Consider the following 19615-nt stretch of genomic DNA (forward strand, 5'->3'; position numbering starts at 1 on the left):
GTATGTTTAAAAGCATCTATTCATTATGAGTTACGGCCATAATATTGTAAAGAGCTGGCAAGCTTACACATTAGGTGCCATCTGTGATGTGTTTGAGGACTTGAAGAAAGTAAGAGGAGAATTTAGGGTGACTGGGAAAAAAAGATATGGCTTCCTGTAAGACTGTGGGCAGTAAAGTTTCTTAAGGTGTTAGCCATGAAATGTGACTGCTCAGAGGCTCTTGCTAAAATCATACAGAGATTGGTGGATGCAGATCATATACAGTTCTGCGTGAATGACAGCCTAGGTGATTGGTAATACAAGTTTGTGTGCTCTGAATTGCATGACTTAAATGTAAATATGACTTTTGTGTAATTAGGAAGAAAGACTCCCTTCCCTCTCTTCAGCTGAGGTGACCGTCAATGCAGAATTCTTTTCTGTCAGTGCTTTTGTATTTCTAATGAATGAATATTTTTTAAGGTGGGTTACTGTCTGTTCATTTTGATTTAGTGCCCTATTTTGTTACAGTGAGGGAAATAGCACAATCACGCTTTTTATATTCATAGGATTTCTCAGATGTGTCCAAGCTCCTTTTCTCCACTCTCTGTGCTGCAGCCCAGAGGAATGCCAGACAGCTACACAAGTGCAGCTGCTTCTGTCTTAACGTCCTAGTGACTTTTAAAATGTCCTTGGATTATCACAACTGGTGCCTCTCACGTAAAGCCCCTCTGGGCCAGAGCTCTTTGAAAGGAAACATCTAACCGGGGGAATATTTTGACTACCTAATTATTTATGGCATGCACATCCCCTGCTGCCTTAGCCCTATGGGACAAACAAGTTAACGTGAAGTGTAAAGCTGTGAATTTACTTCAGGAAGACCTGGGCTCAAATGCATGTTTTTTTTGAGCATGGAGCTTGACAAGGTGGCCATAATAGCTTCTCATGCAGGAGCAGTTTACAAGGTGAAACTGGAAGTGTCTTTTTCCAAGTCACTGATAAATACATACTAATAATTACACTGTTGCCTATTGGCAAATCCGTCTGCTGTTTTTCTTGGAAATTTGCTTCCTTTTGATAATATCCTAAATACTGTCTAGTGCAAATTGTTATGTGAGATGCCTTTCTTAAATTATATACAGAAAATTGATTAAAACACTGGATTAGGGATATTGAGAGAACTGCAAAAAGAACTGCAGGATCCTTTTGACAGGTGATTGTTCTACCTTTTCTGGGGTAACGTGCTGTTGAATTGTGTCTGGTGTTGACTTGTTTACTTTTTTCCTTCTTCCTTTTTTCTAAATAATACCTTAATCCAAGAAGACAGTAATACAAACATGACATGAAATACACTGAATATTTTCTGAGCAGTACTGCTAGGGAACAGTATGTAATACTGGATTGACATGTGGGAATGAAAACCTAGCAGTCAGGGTGCAATGGGAAAGCCAGAGGTTTTCATGTTCCTATCTAAGGGTACCCAGTCATCCTTCATTCCACCTACAGTGAAACTTGAGTGCCTAAAATCCGGAATCTTGGATGATGGTTTTCCTGGCTCATCTTTTCTCTCTCTGAACCCTTATTAATGCTTACGCTTAATGCAGACCCTCCCTGCCTGGCCTTGAAAACAGTGCAGACACTCCTTGTACCTCATGTCATTTAGGTGATAATCTCCCACCTAAACTCTGTCACGGTTTTTTAATTTGACAGTCACAGTGTTTAATTTGAGAGCCACTAAAGTTCAGCAGAGTAGCCTAAAAAGGTCCTCATTTTCCTGAGTCACCTAACATGATGACAGTGCCCGCCATTTTCAAATCATCTTGTAGTTTGGGAGCTCCTACAGAAAGGTGGGAAGCTTTGGTATTGACCAACACCTGAGGTTCCTGGGGGGAGCATGGTGTATTCTGCCTGTGAGGAACCCGTGTACCTTGGGGTAGAGCTCAACAGCTGTGCTTTGGGGCGTATGTTTGGACGCATTCCCAGTCTGGTGACTAGGTTAGACCCCAGTGAGCTGAGAATGTGTCAGCCGAGGATGGTGTTACATTACACAAAATGACACTCGTTCTTGGTGGGCAATGGAGCTAAACACCTCTCTTTTTTCCTTTTTTTTATCTTTTCTTTTTCCCTAGGGTTTGTGAACTAGAAGAATTGGGAGAGCTGTCTCCTTGTTGGGAAAGCCTTCGTCGACAAATAGTTACGCAGTACCAAACAATTATTTTAACTTACCAGGAAAATCTAACTGACCTGCACCAGTATAAAGGTGATTTTTGTTTCATAGTAATGTAATACTTTTTCAGCCGGGATTGTTAGTCCTTCTCTGAAATTGGGAACCCAGAATGTTTTAGTTTGATGAGTAAAAAATACTATTTTTGGATTTCTTTATTAACATTTATGGTGAGTTTGCTAATGATTTGGGAATATTTGTCTGCTTTATTCATTCTCTTATTTTACCCTGAAAGTAGAGAACAATTAGGAACAGTAACGGAAAGATTTTTTTTTTTTTGCTGCTTTACTTTCAGCATGTAGCAGATGATGAATGGAACTCCTTGAATATTTTAGCATAACCAGAAGCAGAGGGGGTTTATGCTTATTTTTCTCCTGTATTTCTCAGGTCCTTCATTTAAAGCCAGTAGTTTGAAAGCTGATAAAAAATTAGAATTTGTTCCTACGAATTTACATATACAGAGAATGAGAGTCCAGGACGATGGAGGATCAGGTATTTCTTTTTCTCTTTCTTCACCTTATTCTGCTACTTTTTTCCCCATTTTTTTGATTTCCATCCTCAACCATATAGCCAAGTTTCTACAAACTGCTCTGTAGTACTAGTGCTAATTGGCATTTTTGTAGCACCTTCTGTCCTTGGATTCCAAATCTCTTTGCAAAAGAAGAGGTGTAAATATAATTATCACTATTCTACAGGTGGCAAAACTAGGTTCTGAAGTTCATTGTACCCTATGTGACGCAAGTCAGCCTGTATACTAGGGAATATATTGGATTAAACTGCTGTGTCCCTTCCAGTCATTTTGGATTGTAGCAGATAGCAAAGGTTCTGTCTGTTGTTTGTTGTTAAACTTGTGCACTTTTTCTCTGGAACCATCACGTACAGTTATGCAAAATCACACCAGTTTGTTGACATCAAGCTTGTTTCTTCATAAATAACCTAGGTTTTCCCTTCCTTTAACAGTAATTCCCACTAACCATGGACACAAGCTTGTCCCATGTATCCATGCGAGGGATCCAGTAATGGCAGGTTTTGTGTAAAGACCAATGTTCAAGGCTTCTTTTTCACTGTCAGTCTTCTAGATTAAGAAACAGAGGACCTGCATTCAAGTCTGGTTCTTTTACCTCAAAAGTGCTTGATGGATTTCCAGGGCCTCTAAAACAATTGAGTTTTCCACGTCCTTCAAAACACTGGCACAAAGTTTTACAAAAATGACTTTCAGAGTAGCTTTTGAACTTCCACAGTTGTTTGTCCACAATCAAGATGACCAGCTTTCATTTGTAAGTCCTTTTTGTCCATCACAGATCAGAACTACGACATAGTCACCATAGGAGCACCAGCAGCTCATTGTCAAGGCTTTAAATCAGGTGGCTTGCGGAAAAAGCTGCATAAATTTGAAGAGGCAAAGAAACAGTAAGTAGAAATGTTGTTGTCAGCTGTTATTGTGCCTTTTCCTCCTGGTCCATGCTCAGTTATTTGGAAAATCATTCCATTCTCTGTTTTTGTTGCACTTCATTCAGTAGTTCTACTATACAATGTGAAGATTATTCCATGGGGTTTTTTTTCCAAAGGAGAGGAAAAACAGTTTCCCCTTTAATTTACCATATAGGTTTGTTAACTGATGGGCCCTTTCTAATAGTCTTTTTAGTGAAAACTTAATTTTTTCCTGAATACTTGTTGGTTCATTTAGTTGAACTATTTTAGGTGTTTGGTTTAGGTTCTGCCTAACTGAGGATTAGAAAATTTGTCTGTAAAACTCAGCTGCACTACATCATGCTTTCAACCCATTATTTTCAGGAGACTTTCACCCCTCTCATAGCTTCAAGGTCCTGTTGCTGAACTCTCTTCAGTACAGAACAGCTGTGGCTGATAGGCAAATTCTTTGTTGACAACTTGGGTTTAGATCTGGGACTACTGCTGGAGGCTTTTCTGTACTGCTTCAAGGTTTATGCACAGATTAGGCTTCTGCATCTGGCCTCGCTCTCCTCTACAGGTAGGATACCTGACCTCCACAGTCCTGTCTTCAGGGACTGTCTAGTGACCTCTCTGGAAGTACAACCATATGTACTAGAGGAAGGGGCAGAAACTGGGAAGATCACATATGCTAAAGGGAGAGACCTGCATGGCACCCACTCCAGCTCCCAAGAAAGAGATAATCCTGCTTGGGTCTACGTTACTTCTACTGCATTATGGAGAGTTTAAGGAACAATGAGAGCAGCAGGACAAAGAGTCGATGTAGCCAGTGGAAAGGAGACCTTGATAATGCCCTTCGAAAGAAAGGATTTGTAGGATTTGGAGCTGATGGGAAGAGAGAGTGACGTGGGAACCAAGCTCTGCCAACTGCAGAATTAGTTTTGGCAGGGGAGAAGTGAATAACAGCATCCTGTGAACATCAGTCAGATATGTACTGTTAAAAAGATTGATGCAAAAATGTGGCTGGTGTAATTATTTCTGACTTACAGAGTGCGCTAGGATGGGACTAGAGGAAACTGTAAACCTGCAAACACTGGTATGCTAGGCTCACCCCTCCCATTCTTTTGATACCACTGTTGCTTTCTGAAATAACCTCCTCCTGTCAGCTTAGCTACTGAAGTGGACACCGCTCCTGCAGTATCTAAGTTGCCATGTCTTCCACTTTTGGTTTGGGCTTTATTTCCCCCCCTCACCCAATAATTAAGCTGATCAGAGACCTTAATTTCTACCCAGTACTTTTCCTCTAAGTTTTACAGAACTGTTCTTTCTGGGTCCATGAAAAGGACAGGTTCAATATTTGAAGAATAACTTGCCTTTTAAGTACTTCTATGTTATCATAAAAGCCAGTATAGTAGAACTGAGATCCATCTCCTCAGTTTCACTGCTACATAGATATTGTTCAGTTCTTTCTCCTATCATTGGCAAAACTGTGCTTGGTGCATCCACAATGTTCCCCCAGAACAACACATGGGCATCTGGCAATCTGTGTTTTTTTGCTTACAAGTTTAATCGTTATGTAGCCGCCGTGTGGAAAAGATGACTCAGATAAGTTATTTCCCCAAACATCCTTTGTTTTGTTTTCTGCTTTTGGTATTTGCTAACAATCTGCTAATTTTATTTTGGTTTTGTTTTTTTTTTTAGCAGTTATGAGGAGTGTTGGTGAGTTTTCTGTTTCTGAGAGTTTTGTAGAGAGGGTTTCTGTTCTTTGGGTTGTTTTATTTTTCTTTTCTTTCTTTTCTTTGGCAAAGATCTGGTGTGTTTTAAAGTGTGCAGGGCTTTTTAATGTCATGCATCATGGCATCCCTAATTGTGCTCTAAGTAATTGTAGCTGCTTTGTAGAACATGTTGTGTGAATGAATTTCATTCCATCTGCAATGTTTATTTGTAATGAACAGCTAGCCTCCTGGCTCTCTCTGATCGTAAGAGGTTAGAAAACTGAAGATCAGAACACAAGGATTTTATATCTTTTCCCCTGTTTTTTCAAGTGAAAATTGCCTGGAGAGAGATGTGTTCTGCCAGAGGTGGAAGATAATTAAGATAACTCCATGTATTTTTAAATCTTTATGGTGATAGATTGGGCATGGTTTATATTTTTGTAACCCGTGTCTTTATTTAAACATTTTCACTTTTGTTTATTTTTCTTAATGTCGTGGTGTTCAGTGCTATGGAAAGGAAACATTACTCAATGGTTCAACAGCGCAGAAGTCTGCTCTAAATTACTTGTATTAAAGGTTGAACCCCTAATTCACTGAGAGTTTAAAGCTGTGTTACAATTTGCTGATATAGTACAAGGAGAGCTGTTCATTTGAAAAAAGCAGTTGCAGGTTGGAAAGTAAATATATGTGAACTTTACACCATAAATTTTTCCCCCTGATCATCCCAGCAAATGTTTGTGATTAAAAATGTAATAATTCTGAATCAGATCTCAATATGCTGCATGGCCTTTCCTGCCAAATACGTCTTTATGCATGTGAACCACACTGTCGTGGAAAGAAATTGCTCAGAGGAATTGACACTAAGATCACCGGTCAATAGAGAGCACAAATCATGAACAGGAAAAGTCCTAAAAGCTGAGATTAATTTGCTCAATGGTGTAGCAGTGGTTTTTCTCTGCTCCACTCAGGTGGATGACCAGAGGGACACAAATAAGGACACTCTTTCAAGAGTCACTTCTGCATTATATCCTTTGAAAACAAATCCCCCATCTTTTCTTGTAATGGAGCTCAGACACACTGGGGTTAAGCTCCCCCCTTGCCTTTGTATCAGTTAAGGGACAAGAACTGGTATTTGTGGCAAAGATTTTAAAGCATGCCCCATGCAACCCTCCTGTCTTACCTCACAGACACGCTGCAGAAATGAACAGCATTGCTCTAGGTGTAGCAGAGGAATTCACGCTCCTCAGAGGTCATGATCTGAGGTAACTGTGCCTAGAAAAGAAACTCGTCCCTGTGTAGTCTCTCAGCATAGCTGTGTTCATTGAACAGTGCTGAGATTGGTGCAAAGAGTAGGTTCTTCTGTGCTGTTACTATGCTGAAGCCATTCATGACTGGAAAAAATGAATAAAATTAAGATAACATACAATTGGTGTCACATCATGAAGGGGCATCTCACTTGTCACAGCTGGAGCTGATGTATAGGCCTTATCTTTGTATAGCTTTCCTACTGGGAGGAAAAACCAGCATATTGCCTGGCAAAGGGAGTAGTGGTGGGTTGGTTCCAAATAGTTAACTAAGAGCACAACTTCAGCTTAAAGTAATTTTCTAAGCTAACAGGCAGCTTTTGTGAATGGCTCTTCTCAGGTAGGATTAAGTAACCCTTTAGAAGTGCTGTTCTCTCCCCAGCAGTTACAGAGGGAGCCCAGGCATCTGTCTTGGACTGGATAAGCAACTTCTGTAGACATCTAAACTTAGAGGACACAAGCTGCTCTCCTCCACTGCCAAGTAAGCAGTCTTTGTGGAGCTGCAGTTTCCCACTATAAAGATATGTTTTCTTGGTGTCGTTTATTTCATTTACTGTTTGGAAAAGGCCAAAATTTGGTCTTGCATTATATTGTTACAGCTGAGTTTATAATAGGGAGAGTCGTATCACGTCCCTAGTTTAGTAAGTGTGTGCTAAAGAAGCTACACCAAGGACAAAGTCTGGAGATATACTTTGGTTTTTATATATCATAAGATTGCTTTTGCTGGTGTAACTTGAATGAGGCCTGCAATAGAAGAAAGGAGATATGAGCAGAAGGATTTTTTGTTAATACCGCAGTGTTTGCATTACGGATCTGGGCGGTGTTTCTGTGTTAGGAGTGCAGATTTTCTTTTCATGGTGCTAGTAGCTATGTGATAGAACAGGTTTGTAAACCAGGCCTCAGTGAAGTGTCTGTGTCGTAAAAGAGGGAGAGTGGGGCAAGCTGTCTCTGCAAATGGTGGTTTTGTATCTGATGGCAGAATCTATCACCCACATTCTCCTCAGCAAAACTGTCCCTCTGGTATACCAGCTCTGCCCACAGCCCCTTGGCATAAGGGATTAGTAAATCTGCATCTGAATGCTTTCAGTAAAGGCAGAGAAGGCTCTAGGATCACGTTCCTGCTGTGCAATTGCCCACTGGCCTTTCACTGTTGATTGCTAGCTTAGGTAAATTTTTGTTGTCTGCCATTAATTCCCCAGCATGCCACTGTAATGTGTGTACCTCTAGACCAATTTTCCCCCTAAAATTAGTTTTTCTTTTTCAGCACTTCAACAAGTTCCCAGTCTATAATATACATCCCACAGGACATTGTTAGAGCAAAGGAAATTATTGCACAAATCAACACCCTGAAAACGCAAGTCAGTTATTATGCAGAAAGGCTCTCAAGAGCTGCCAAGGATAGATCAGCTAATGGCCTTGAAAGAACACTTGCCATCCTAGCAGACAAGGTAGGAGAATAATACATTCCCACACTGAAGCACGGTGTGTTTTTTTTCCTGTCTCTATCTTTAGTAGGTTTTCTTGAAACATCTATTTTACCTTGTACAGTAGTGTATTGTAACATGTACAGTCCTAAAGAAAAAACAAAATCTGACCAGCCTTTAAAATTTGCTGCTTTTTATTTAGGCTGTCTCCTACTTTTCATACTCTTGCCTTCACCTCCTCTTGAGAGTGCAGTGGAGAGCAATGTCCTCTGGTACCCTCTATTCATTCGCCATATTCCAGAAATCTGCATTCTTCACTTTCTTTTATACTCTTTCCTCCATATCCATCTGCTTTTTTTAATGTTCCTCTGAGTCATCTGCCAAGCAGCAGCAACTGGGCAAAACCTAAGTAGATGAAACAATTCTATATTTTTCCACTGGTGAAATAAGGAATAATGGTGACACAGCCTTTGCTTGAATTGTAGTGATGTGAATTGGTTATTTCTTGATGGGTGCTAACAGAAACCGGACCGGACCCACAGCTGAACACAATCTTATTTACAGGGACAAAAAAACCAATTACAGTTTTACTGACCTCTTCTGTCCCTAAAGCAGATCTGAAGGTTGTAAATGGCAGTAGTGGCCAATCAGCTTGCCATAAATTGTCCCAGTGGAGGGGATATGCATACAACTTTGTAGAGCGCTAAAAATAATGTCACCCCATGTAAATGTATTATTTAATATAATATTCACTCTAAATGAGTACAGTGTGCATAACTGATCTGTGGGATTTTCTACAGCTGGACAATATGTATATATAACATAGTAAGGACCTGTTTGTTGTTTTCTTTTTTTAGTAGACACACAAGCCAGACACTTTTCATATTCATGTAACTTACAGAAATCCTTTAATACAGCACCCCTAAATAAGACAGGGAACAAGTTGCATTGGTTACTGGGTTATATCTTCAGCTCTCCTCTTAAGTCTTGTTACGATTTCAGACAGAATGGTGGAGGTTAAGCATGGTTTCTCTGGTGTGGCAACTATTGTGTGGGGTATAAAAATGTCTGCACATTGTTCTAAGATTTCATCAAATGGAGAGTGAAGTGCAAATAAAGGTGAATTGAACATTTATTCGTGAAATTTTCAACAATTGCAAGGCTCATGTAGTAGTGCAGACTTTGGAAATGTACCATTTGTGTTTCAGTATCCTATATTGCTTTTTAAGGTCATTCTGTAAAACAAATTTAAAGGCACCTTAGAGACTCCTAAAGAACAGTTAGTTTCTTTCACAGAATACTAGTTCTTCTTTTTCCTTTCTGTGAAAGAATACAGCATAAACTGTGTACGGAGTAATGAAAAGTTCTTAAAATGTTGGGGGCTTATTGCTTTTTAGACCCGGCAACTTGTCACAGTCTGTGACTGCAAGCTGTTGGCAAATTCAATACACGGACTGAATGCTGCAAGGCCAGACTATATAGCTTCAAAAGCATCTCCAACCTCTGGAGAAGGGGAGCAAGTAATGCTGAGGAATGATCAAGATACACTTGTGGCCAGATGGACAGGAAGAAATAGCCGATCTTCTCTGCAGGTGGATTGGCATGAAGAGGAATGGGTATGTTTGCTTAGTGGAGTGATGAATATTTTCTTCTTTTTAGTTTTTGTTTGCTGTGTTCTTTTGTTTATAAGCTCTGTAACTGCTTAGCAGCTATGCATAGGATGAGTATTTTGCAGGTATTGGTCAACCTGCAAAGACATTGCCTCTATCCTGTGCTCAGTGCTCCTTGGCGTGGGGATACAAACGGGCATTAGTAAAAATTTCCAGGTCTCCTAAACAGCGGAAATCGTTACAGTAGGTGCATAGCTTTTCTGAAGTCGTACTTTGCGTGCATTAGCTATACAATTCAGCCTTCCTGTTTTTTATTCTCATGTAAATATTTAGAACTTGCAGCCTATCTCTGTTTTGATTACGAACAGCGTTTTAAAACCACTTGCACAAAGTATGTAAATGGTTTCCCTTACCACAGTGCCAACTGAAATGAGAATTGGGCTGTGTAAATTCTGTCATTGTGTAATGTAAACAGAAGTTAATTCAATCTCAAAAATAGTCGAGATTAATGAAAACAATTATTAATATTGGGAAATATCAATTTCAAAATGAGATCCAATTCATTTTGGAAATGGATCCTCGCTGATTTTGTTTGTTTTGTTACACTTTGATGTATAATCAAACTCACAGTAATGACACGCGAATAAAGCCAATTCAGTTATTCAGATAGTAATACAATACAGTAACGTTATCTGTTATTCACTGAGTTATATAGGAAAAAAGATATGTGATTATATGCAATTATTATGTCAAACATGAGTTTCAAGAATAAGCAATAGTTCCAACTGGAAACTGGAATAATAGCGCAGGAAGTGCATTTAAAATTGTTCAGCAAATTTACTTAGAAAATAGCTATGCAATTTACCACACAAGTCCTGTCGCTACATAGTGTTGACGTGCTGGCATACATTATTTGTATATCCAGAATTTGTGTATGCACGGATGTAAACATAGCCCAGAGGAATGGTGACTGGAATTACAGGAGGAAATATATTGCCAAGGGATTTGTTACCCAAAGTCTCTTTTCTTTTTAAACTGAGAAAGAAATGTTTTCTTTTAAGGAGAAAGTTTGGTTGAATGTTGACAAAAGTCTGGAGTGTATTATACAGAGAGTGGACAAACTTCTTCAGAAGGAGCGCTTGCAAAGTGACAGCTGTGAAGATGTTTTCCAGTGCGACATCAGCTGTACTAGCAAGAAAGGTAATCGGGACACTCGTGCCTACTGGATAAATCCAGAAGATTTAACTGAGACCTCATCATCCTCACCACCTTCATCATCCTCACCACCACCTTCATCCACACCATCTTGTGCATGCCATTCTCTCAGAAAGACAAGTGCGTATGCCAGACACTGCTTCTCACTGCTGCTCTCCTCCTGTGCGCTGGCATCATTCCTAAGCCCCCGTTACATCCTTCCATGTGTTTTCGGTTCAGTGGTGGTGTTAAGCAATGATGTCAGGCAGAAGGGGCTGGTGGTGTACTGGGAGCTGCTGAGCCCATTACTTATTTTGAAATCCTGATCCCACGGAAATCATTGCCAAATCCATTGATGACAGTGGCACTTGGTTTTCACGCTGGGTGTTTTAAGCTGGTGAAACAGGTGTTTGGGTTAGCATATGTCAAACATCACCTCTGGTAGCTTTCCTGTTGGCTTCATCTTCTTTGCAGCAATCAAAGCTTATTACAGTGAACCTCTATAAAAGATAAATCAAACATGAGAGAAGTGCAGGCACCACTGCAACGCTAATGGTCCCAGCTGGGCTGCCAAAAGCATAGGAGGGGAGCCAAGCCTTGCCATTAGACTGACGTGAACTTGGATGAACCTAAAGGAGTTAAAAGCAAATTTCAACCCAAGTTGTCAAAAGCTATGGTGCTGAGGCACTCAATTAGTTTGACTTCTTGTAGCTGGAAGGTAGGAATTGGCAGTGCAAGCTCTCAGTGGAATAATCCTATCAAAATTTGAGGTAGAGTGGGTGCTGGCCTGAATCTAGCCTAACGTCATGAGCATGTGAATGAAATATATCCTTATCAGTTTAGGTTGACAGTTTTGCAACCGTGCGTTAAATTTCAGGATTATTTCCCCTACGTATGTACTTATTTGACTTATTCTCACATTCTTTACATGTGGTCACTTTGATTTGGCCACTTAATAGAGTGGATGTGCCAAGTTAAGCTCTAGAAGGGTTGATTTGTGTTTTCATTTCCTTTTTCCTGTTCTGTCTTATCATTTTATGGCCCTTTGTCCCTTACGTGTGTCTGTGACTTCATGTCCATCCCATTGTTAATGTTGCAGTGGAAGGCAGTTCCTTCAGAAAAAGAAAGCAAGAAGGAAGTTAAAATAAATGTTAATATATTTTTGTGTAGCTTTGTACATATAACATGATTTGCTTAGTATCTTAAATGACCATGTTTTTCTAGATTAGACTGACATTTTTGTGTATTATAAAGGAATAGGAGAGTTGGCTCTTGTTTCAGAATGTGTTCTCTATTAATAATCTTTGACTAAATTTCTTCTACCAGTTTGATATCTTTAAATGTTTTTATTTGGTAGGTAGTTTACATGAAGTTTTGTATGTAATTGCATGAAAGTTTTATCAGTAAACTTCAATGCACCTTCGTATAAATGATTAAAAGTTGTGGATTTTTAATATTAAAAAGAATAGGAAATATTTCTGGTGGGTGGTATTAGAAGCTTTTCCCAAGACAATTCAACACTGGAAGCATCTTAGAACAATAATTTTCTTTCATGTTCAGTCAATCTTTTAAATGCACTCTAGATCTTGACACTTATGCCACATAAAAGTGCAATTAGCTGCACTTACCTACCAAAAGGTTTGTTTGTGCCAAGAGTTTCTGTAACCTTTCTCTGCTGTTCCTCCAAAATCAGAAAAAAAAATCCATTTAATCCACAGAACCTGAGACAGAAACATTAAATTGAAAAGTGTCACAAGCTTTAAAGCTAAGGGGCTTGCTGCCATTTCCCAGTGCTACCTGAGTGTAAGGACTAGATCTGAAGTCTGACTGACAACCATGTTGGGTGAATTTAACTTCAAAAATTCTGGAGAGGGAATCATGTTTCTTAGGTATCTGGTGCAAACATTGTTCGTAGGTCTTAATGAGCAATTTGAATTGCACTTGGGAAGTTTATTTTAAGCCAGGGCAAGCCAAGTACTTGATCCCATTTTCATCAGCTGTAGTTCCTAATTAATGGTCAGTATTTTTGACAGAGGAACAGGTTCAATACTACAAAAAAAAAGATGTCTTGCTGAAATCAGTGGGAATTTTCCCACTGAGTAACTCTTGTTGACTCCACACCAAACCTGCCCTATTAATTCCCTTTCACTGTCACTTTCCACGACTGATCATGGGAATAATTGAGGGACAAAGAAGGTACTGTCTCTAAGTTCAGAATCACAACATTTTAAACTTTTTCCTTGTCATTTATTCAAAGAACTAGCACTTTTTCTGTTAGTAATTCTGAGTTTTGAATAAGTGACACTGAGCAGAGAGCAATCAGGAATTTTTTTGAGAGCCATGTAAAAACCAGCAAACCAAGATAGTTCCAGAACTGGTAAGAGAGAGACAGTAGAATGTTACTGAAGGACTTTAGAGGATCTCTTCAGAAATTATGTTTGTGAAAGAAAATACTGTCTAAAATAATAGAAGGGGGAGACTTAATAAATTATTTTTAAATTTAATTTTGTTATAGGCTTAGGTATTCATTACTAAAATTGCATGGGGGCATATAGCTTCTTTAATGAACATGAGTTTTAATTTACTGAGAGGTTTTTATCTTGGATTGCCTAGCTCAGCTGATTGTCCTAATGCATACAATTCAATTTTATGTCTTCTATTGTTATTTTCAAATTTGTAATTCATGGACTAGTGAATCTAGATATAAACAACAGAAGTTTAAATCCTGTTAGCTTAATAAACAACTTTTCATTAATGCAAGACTTGCTATAACAGGGCGTGTATTATCTTTTTACTGTTTGTATTGCACTGTAGTGTATTTCCATCTGACAGCTTGTTCCTCCCACTGACGTGTGTGTGGAACACTGACAGGCTTCACTGGTTGTTTCAGCCCTTAATATACAAGCTAATGCTTGTGTTAACTATCTCAGAAATTATAGAACAGAAATTTGTCTAAGGTAGCAAAGTAGTGTTTCTTTACTACTCTTGCGTTGTGGGCGCCTTAACCTCATTTTCTGTTAAGTGCATTGAACTTACTGCTAGTCTTCTGCTTTTCTCTTTAGCAGCCTTACTGCCAGCTTATTGTATAATTGCACTAAACCAGTGGTTCTCAAACTGTGCCCTGTGGATCGCTGGGGATTGACAGTTCACTTGCTGGTAATCCACAGAGAGCCCCTGAGGTAGCGGGTACTGGCTTTCCTCCAAGTCCCCATCCAGGTGTTCCTCTGGTCAGAAACAGCGGAGTGTTGGAGACAGCCCGTGCCCTCGGTGCCCGCAGGCAAAGGAGTATCTCAGCTGAGCTCCTCTTCCCTCGGTGAAAGTTTTTGAGAACCCTGGTGTTGAGCATTTGAGTTGCTTATGTTTAGACTGTGTTGCTGCTCCTTAATCATGCATGTTGCCCCTCCATTTCTGTGCAGATTGCAGCCCTGCTCCGGAAGAATCTGGCCCAGGTATGTGCATTCATGGCTTCTGCTTCTTTGGAAAATTGCAGCGTTCAGTTCATAATTAACAACTGAACAAGTGCCTTGCTGTTAAGGTTGACCATTTTCAAATGGTAACGCTCTGCAATGTCACATGACTTACCTAAGCATATTGAGAAGTTGTTATTTTCAAAAATAATACTGCAAGGGGGTATCTGGTAACTTCTCATGTCCAGGTATGGGAGAGCACTTGTTCATGGTCTCTTTGGTTTTGCCAGTTGATATGTTTTAGCAAACTGTTGTGGGTAAGAATGATTTGAGCCCTGTTCCAAGTGTCACTGAAGTGTGTGGGAGTCTGACATTTCAGACATTTCAGGCATGCCCTTTCACATGTGCTGTTGAGCTGGCCTTTCTGAATGAGGACTTGAGCAGAACACGGGGCAGTCAAAAAGGCTGATGGAGAATCTGTGTTGTGGGTGCGCACCAAGCAGCATTGGGCACTGCTAATGTTTAAGTCTAATGTTTCAGAATACAGACTTTAGGAGACTTGGATCCCACTGTTCGCCTTCTTTCCTCTCGCCTATTACCTCCGCACACTGGTGTTGCATTTACAAGGTCTGAATAATATGCCTCTGTAATACCACTCTCTCCCAGCTAGATGGCTGTAACTTCCCCCATTTGAGAGTAGTTTAATCTTAGTTCAGTGAAAGTTCAGTCTTCAAACTGTTACAGCATGGGCTCCTGCATTTAGTGAAACTAATGGGAAATAAAGCCCCAGTGCAGGTATGATTTTCATCTTCACAAAGTATATTAATGTTCTTCTCAGCTGTCCGCCCTGTTTCCTTTCATCACTAAGACAGTGGTTTTAATCAATAAAAGACTCCACAAATTTTTAATTCTTGGAACATCGCTTTACTTTCTGCAAAATATGAATGTGGTGCATAAATGAATGCTATTTATTTTTAAGATGGGAGTAATTAAAAGCAGTCAGGTTACCCCAACTGGGTACCCAGATATACCCAAAACTGCATCTTAAGTTTAAGTTGCTGAAGCTCCAGTGTAGTGAAGCACTTAATGCTTGATTTCCTCTGAAGTCAAATGTGATGTGACTGTGTGCTTAAGCGGGTTGCCAATTATACTTCACTGGGTCAGGGCTAAGCAACTACCACTTATTTAATAATTCTCAATTTTAGAGATCATAAGCCTTTGCAACCCTGACCTAAACCAAGGGCAACTGCAAGTGCCCAGTACTTTGATTTATGGATGCTAGGGGGTTTTTTAATACAAAAAGACTAAAAATATCTTTTCAGGGCTCTGGTGGACAGTTATTTTAATAATATTTTTATTGCTCTGGAGAAGAGAGACTCTTGGGGGGGGAAAAAGCAAAAACTTTTCCCACCTTTCATTACATCCTTGATTTATACAGGCTTTATGCATTAGGTTCTCTTAATGAGACATTATTTTTTTATAAAACAGCCAGTAGTGTATAGTGAGAGACAGGCCCCTATGTGAACTCATAGGCCTCCCCAGCATCCCTCTCCCCCTACCTGCCTCCCTCTCTCTCTGCCCAAAATGCCACATTCCAAAGTGTGCATTAAAGTGTGACTTTGGTCAGCAGCTGTCATAAGAAAAATAGGGAAGACTTAATGGGGCCAAGTCTGGCCCTTATTTACCAGCCAGAATTCAGTTGTAGCTGTCTGAGTGGATTTGTCTCTTGCTGTACAATATATGGTGCCTAAAGTAAATGACAGGCATCCTGCTGGTTTGTAGAATGCCAGTTTTTAGACAGAATAACTTTTAACATGAACTAGAAACCTCTGATTTAAAAAGCGGGATTTGTGTCTCAGATATACCAACAGCTAGCTTAGACTAGGTCTCTGGCTGTTGTAAATCTGTAACAACTTGTTGCGTCTCCATTGTTTCAGGCCCTGCGCCAAATCATCCGACCTGTGAATCTGCCCAATGGAGCCTATAATAGCTGTAAAAAGTTCTGGTCATTTCATAGAACACAACAGCAGAGATCTTGGTAGATTTCACATTAGAATTCATGCCTCATGGTGTTTGGTGGTGCCATTGATTGATTTGATAGAAAATATACTTTCAGTAATAAAGGTCTGTTAGGAAAATTAATAAGGGGAAGACAGGAAGGATCCAGGCAAAAGTAGAACACTCAGAGCCCTTTCACATTTATTTAAACGCTGCCAGCGAAATGTTCCAACCTGACTGGAGCCTGGGAGTGCAATTCTTTTTACTCCTGTTTGCTGTTAACAGCAACTACCACTGACTAAAAAACTAAAAGAACACAGGTGACACCTCTGTGAAGTAGGTAGCAAAAAGCATTTAGAGTTTTGCAGACTGACAAGGGTTTGGTTTTTTTTCATGGGCAAAATTCTAAACCAAGAGAATACACAGCACAGAGGATTTTTGCTCCTGGATGAGCCATTGTATTGCATGTGAGTGTTGGGAGAAAAAAAGATGTCTAACAATTGCTTTATCTTCAGGCAGGCTGGTATACCACCTGCGTACTTTGTGATTACCACAGATAAACATATCTTTCAAATGAAGTGCTGCCAGACACACTACAATTTTAAATCTCCACTGAGTTAACTGTATACAAGTATGTATATCCAGGCAATGAGATGATGATGATGATGTGCTGGAAGACCTTTTCAGTTCTTTTCATCATTCTTGCTTTTTTTTTATAGAAAAGCTCTTAAATGCAGTAAGAGAAACACTGTTAGTATCATCAGTGTTTTGCTTTTTAAGTGTTCAAGGGGCCATGTTTTCCATCGGTTTTATTTTGAGAGAAAACGCTTAATAGAATATAAAAGACAAGCTGTGATTCCTTGCCTGTTCTTTTGATGTTTCCTGCTTCTTTTTTTATGGCAGTGGAACAGAGCCAAACAACTTCCCCTTTGTGTAGTTTATTAGGTTATCTATCTACTGCATAGAACAAAAGCAAAAGGGACAGTTCTGTTAATCTTGTCAGTTATGTTTCTGTTAGCGGACTTCCAAAGTTCCCCTCTTTGGTTGGTTATCAAAGAAACTTTTATTATTGCTAGCTCTTAGCCCTGCCTTTGAATCAAAATCCCAAACAACTTCCTTCACGGGGCTTGAAGTGCCCCATTCATGCAGGTTCTGATCTGTACATTGCCTTGTTCCTACAGCCAACCGGGCTGGGGGGTTGTGTGTGTTCTGTTTGTGAGCTCTGGTGCTTTTTAAAAATAAAACACATTGTCCTTCCCTTTAAAAAGAGAAGTGTTCTGTTTCAACCTTACATTAAGGAGGGCAAAACCAAAGCTCTGTTCTATTTTCTTTTTATATTGCAGAGAGAATGGATTTTGGTATTGCGTCTGAATAATTTTTCGTACAGTCATGGAAAGGGGATTTTAAAATCAGTGGTTGATTAAGACGAAAGATGGAAGAAGGAAAGAAAAGAAACTGAGCTTGTGGGGCATTTTAAGGCAGAGCAATCTCAGGGAGAGGGAAGGCACAATGTTTGGGGTTCTAAAATAGGACTTGGGCAACCCAGTTTCATTTCTGTGTTTCCTGTGTAGGACCTCGAACAGAGTCCCTCTGGGACGTATCTCGTGTATTTCAGTGGAAGTCAAGCTCTGAACTATTTCCAAGGATCTGGCTAACTTCCATCTAAATGACGATACTTAGTGTTTCTTGCTAGCTAGCTCTAAGCCTTCAAAGCCACTCAGCAGACAGAGGACGCTTAAGAGTACCTACATGAATTTTTCACCTCTCTGCCTTATTATTCCTATGCTGCAAATGGGAGATAAGCGTTGTCTTACTTCACTGAGGTGCAACAAGTATCAATAAGATGGTGAGGCAACTAAATGACACACCTATGAGTCCACAGAAGATTCAAAGGCAGGATAGTTGGGAGAAATCTCATTGACAGAAATGGCTAAGCAGATATTCACTGTTTCTGTTACACGATGGACTCCATACTGTCTGTCCACGTATGCACTGTGAAAGGGTGTGTTTGAACATGCACATGCAGTGATATACACTTGTGTATAAAGATATTAATCTTTCTGTTACACTTTCCAAATCAGTGTATTCTGTGGGCACAAATCTGGGAGCTATTACATGGTCAGGAAAGTCATAACAGTCTTACAGAGTAAAATTCTCCATATTTTCCTCGTGCGATAACCACTCTGTAAGATTACTTAATTAATAACAAGCAGGGTGTAACCAGCCAGCCAAAATAAAACAAGCCTTAAATGTGAATTATCAACAACTTTGACTTGCAACAGGAAGTTTCTTCTTTCAATGCATGTTTGTTTGTTTCAAATAAAGTACCTACAGTGCTGCTATTTTTTTTCTTTTAACCAGGCGAATGGAGCGAAGCTCTTTATCCCTTGCTGACAACACTCACAGACTGTGTAGCCATGATGAGTGACAAGGCAAAGAAAGCCATGGTCTTTTTGTTAATGCAGGACAGTGCCCCGACAATAGGGCTCTGCCTGAACCTTCAGTATCGCAGGGATGTTGTCTTCTGCCAAACTGTAAGCAAGCAAATATGGATGATTTGATTGTGCTTTGACATGTGGTGGGGTTTATATGAAATATAGGACATGACTGTTTTCAGAGTTTTTCAGATCTGCTCTACCCTTGGGTTTAACACTGTGATCTCCTCTCAGGCTGTGCTATCCTGCCCTTACTGGTCACTTACATGCATTTGACAATATATAACTCAAGTGTCCCCTTGGATAGACATTCACTATTTAAAAAAAAAAAATCCAGAACTAGTGAAAATATACTGCTGTCTACAGAAACAACCTTTGCCTGCAATGCTACCAAACTAAAACCAGAAGTACGATGTGAAAGAGGCAGGGGAAAAAGGCCCATGAGCAGAAGGTGTACTCCCTTGGTTACCTTTTGTTGTTTTCTGCATCGAGAAAACCAACAGGACCTGCGGTAACCAAAGACTCCAGCTACAGGGAGAGAAATGCATGCTGGTTTTTGGTTTTTTTTTTTCCCTGGAAGTTCTGTTTCTGAGCCTGCTGGGGTCTCTGACCAGCCACTGACTGCACTAAAGAACCTTCCACATTTCTTCTGCCCACTACGCTTCTGTAGTGTATCTACTTCCCCATGAAAGAAGTATCTCGTTCATTTGTTTCAAACAGCTTATCTCTTTGACATTGTTTGGTAGGGCTGTTGTCCCAGTACGTATTACCTCATAGAGATAAGTTAAGGAAATTTTTCTATACAAAACACAATTCATATTGCAGATAATTTTTAAACTCAGTGCTCTGAATATGTTTACCCATCATAAACAGAACTTTATTAGCTTTTGTTTAATTCTGTAGCAAAGTCATACACCT

At 39.7% G+C, this 19615-nt stretch overlaps 1 protein-coding gene across 15 annotated transcripts in view; it reads left to right on the forward strand.

Annotated features, from left to right (window-relative positions):
- The window catches only part of INPP4A (inositol polyphosphate-4-phosphatase type I A), a 130106-nt gene that overhangs the window by 88913 nt on the left and 21578 nt on the right, over positions 1–19615 (forward strand). For 6 of the 15 annotated variants that reach the window (XM_075093171.1, XM_075093219.1, XM_075093190.1 and 3 more), the window contains 9 exons: positions 2106–2236; positions 2588–2692; positions 3502–3610; positions 5312–5329; positions 7894–8077; positions 9451–9669; positions 10725–10998; positions 14274–14306; positions 18624–18796. In XM_075093171.1, the coding sequence (XP_074949272.1) occupies positions 2106–2236; positions 2588–2692; positions 3502–3610; positions 5312–5329; positions 7894–8077; positions 9451–9669; positions 10725–10998; positions 14274–14306; positions 18624–18796 (1246 nt within the window). The remainder of the gene's footprint in view (positions 1–2105; positions 2237–2587; positions 2693–3501; positions 3611–5311; positions 5330–7893; positions 8078–9450; positions 9670–10724; positions 10999–14273; positions 14307–18623; positions 18797–19615) is intronic. The other 9 variants (XM_075093263.1, XM_075093280.1, XM_075093199.1 and 6 more) reach the window with 5 other exon arrangements.

Source organism: Phalacrocorax aristotelis, chromosome 1 (genome assembly GCF_949628215.1).
Source record: "Phalacrocorax aristotelis chromosome 1, bGulAri2.1, whole genome shotgun sequence".
In the NCBI taxonomy this organism is placed as follows: Eukaryota; Metazoa; Chordata; class Aves; order Suliformes; family Phalacrocoracidae; genus Phalacrocorax; species Phalacrocorax aristotelis.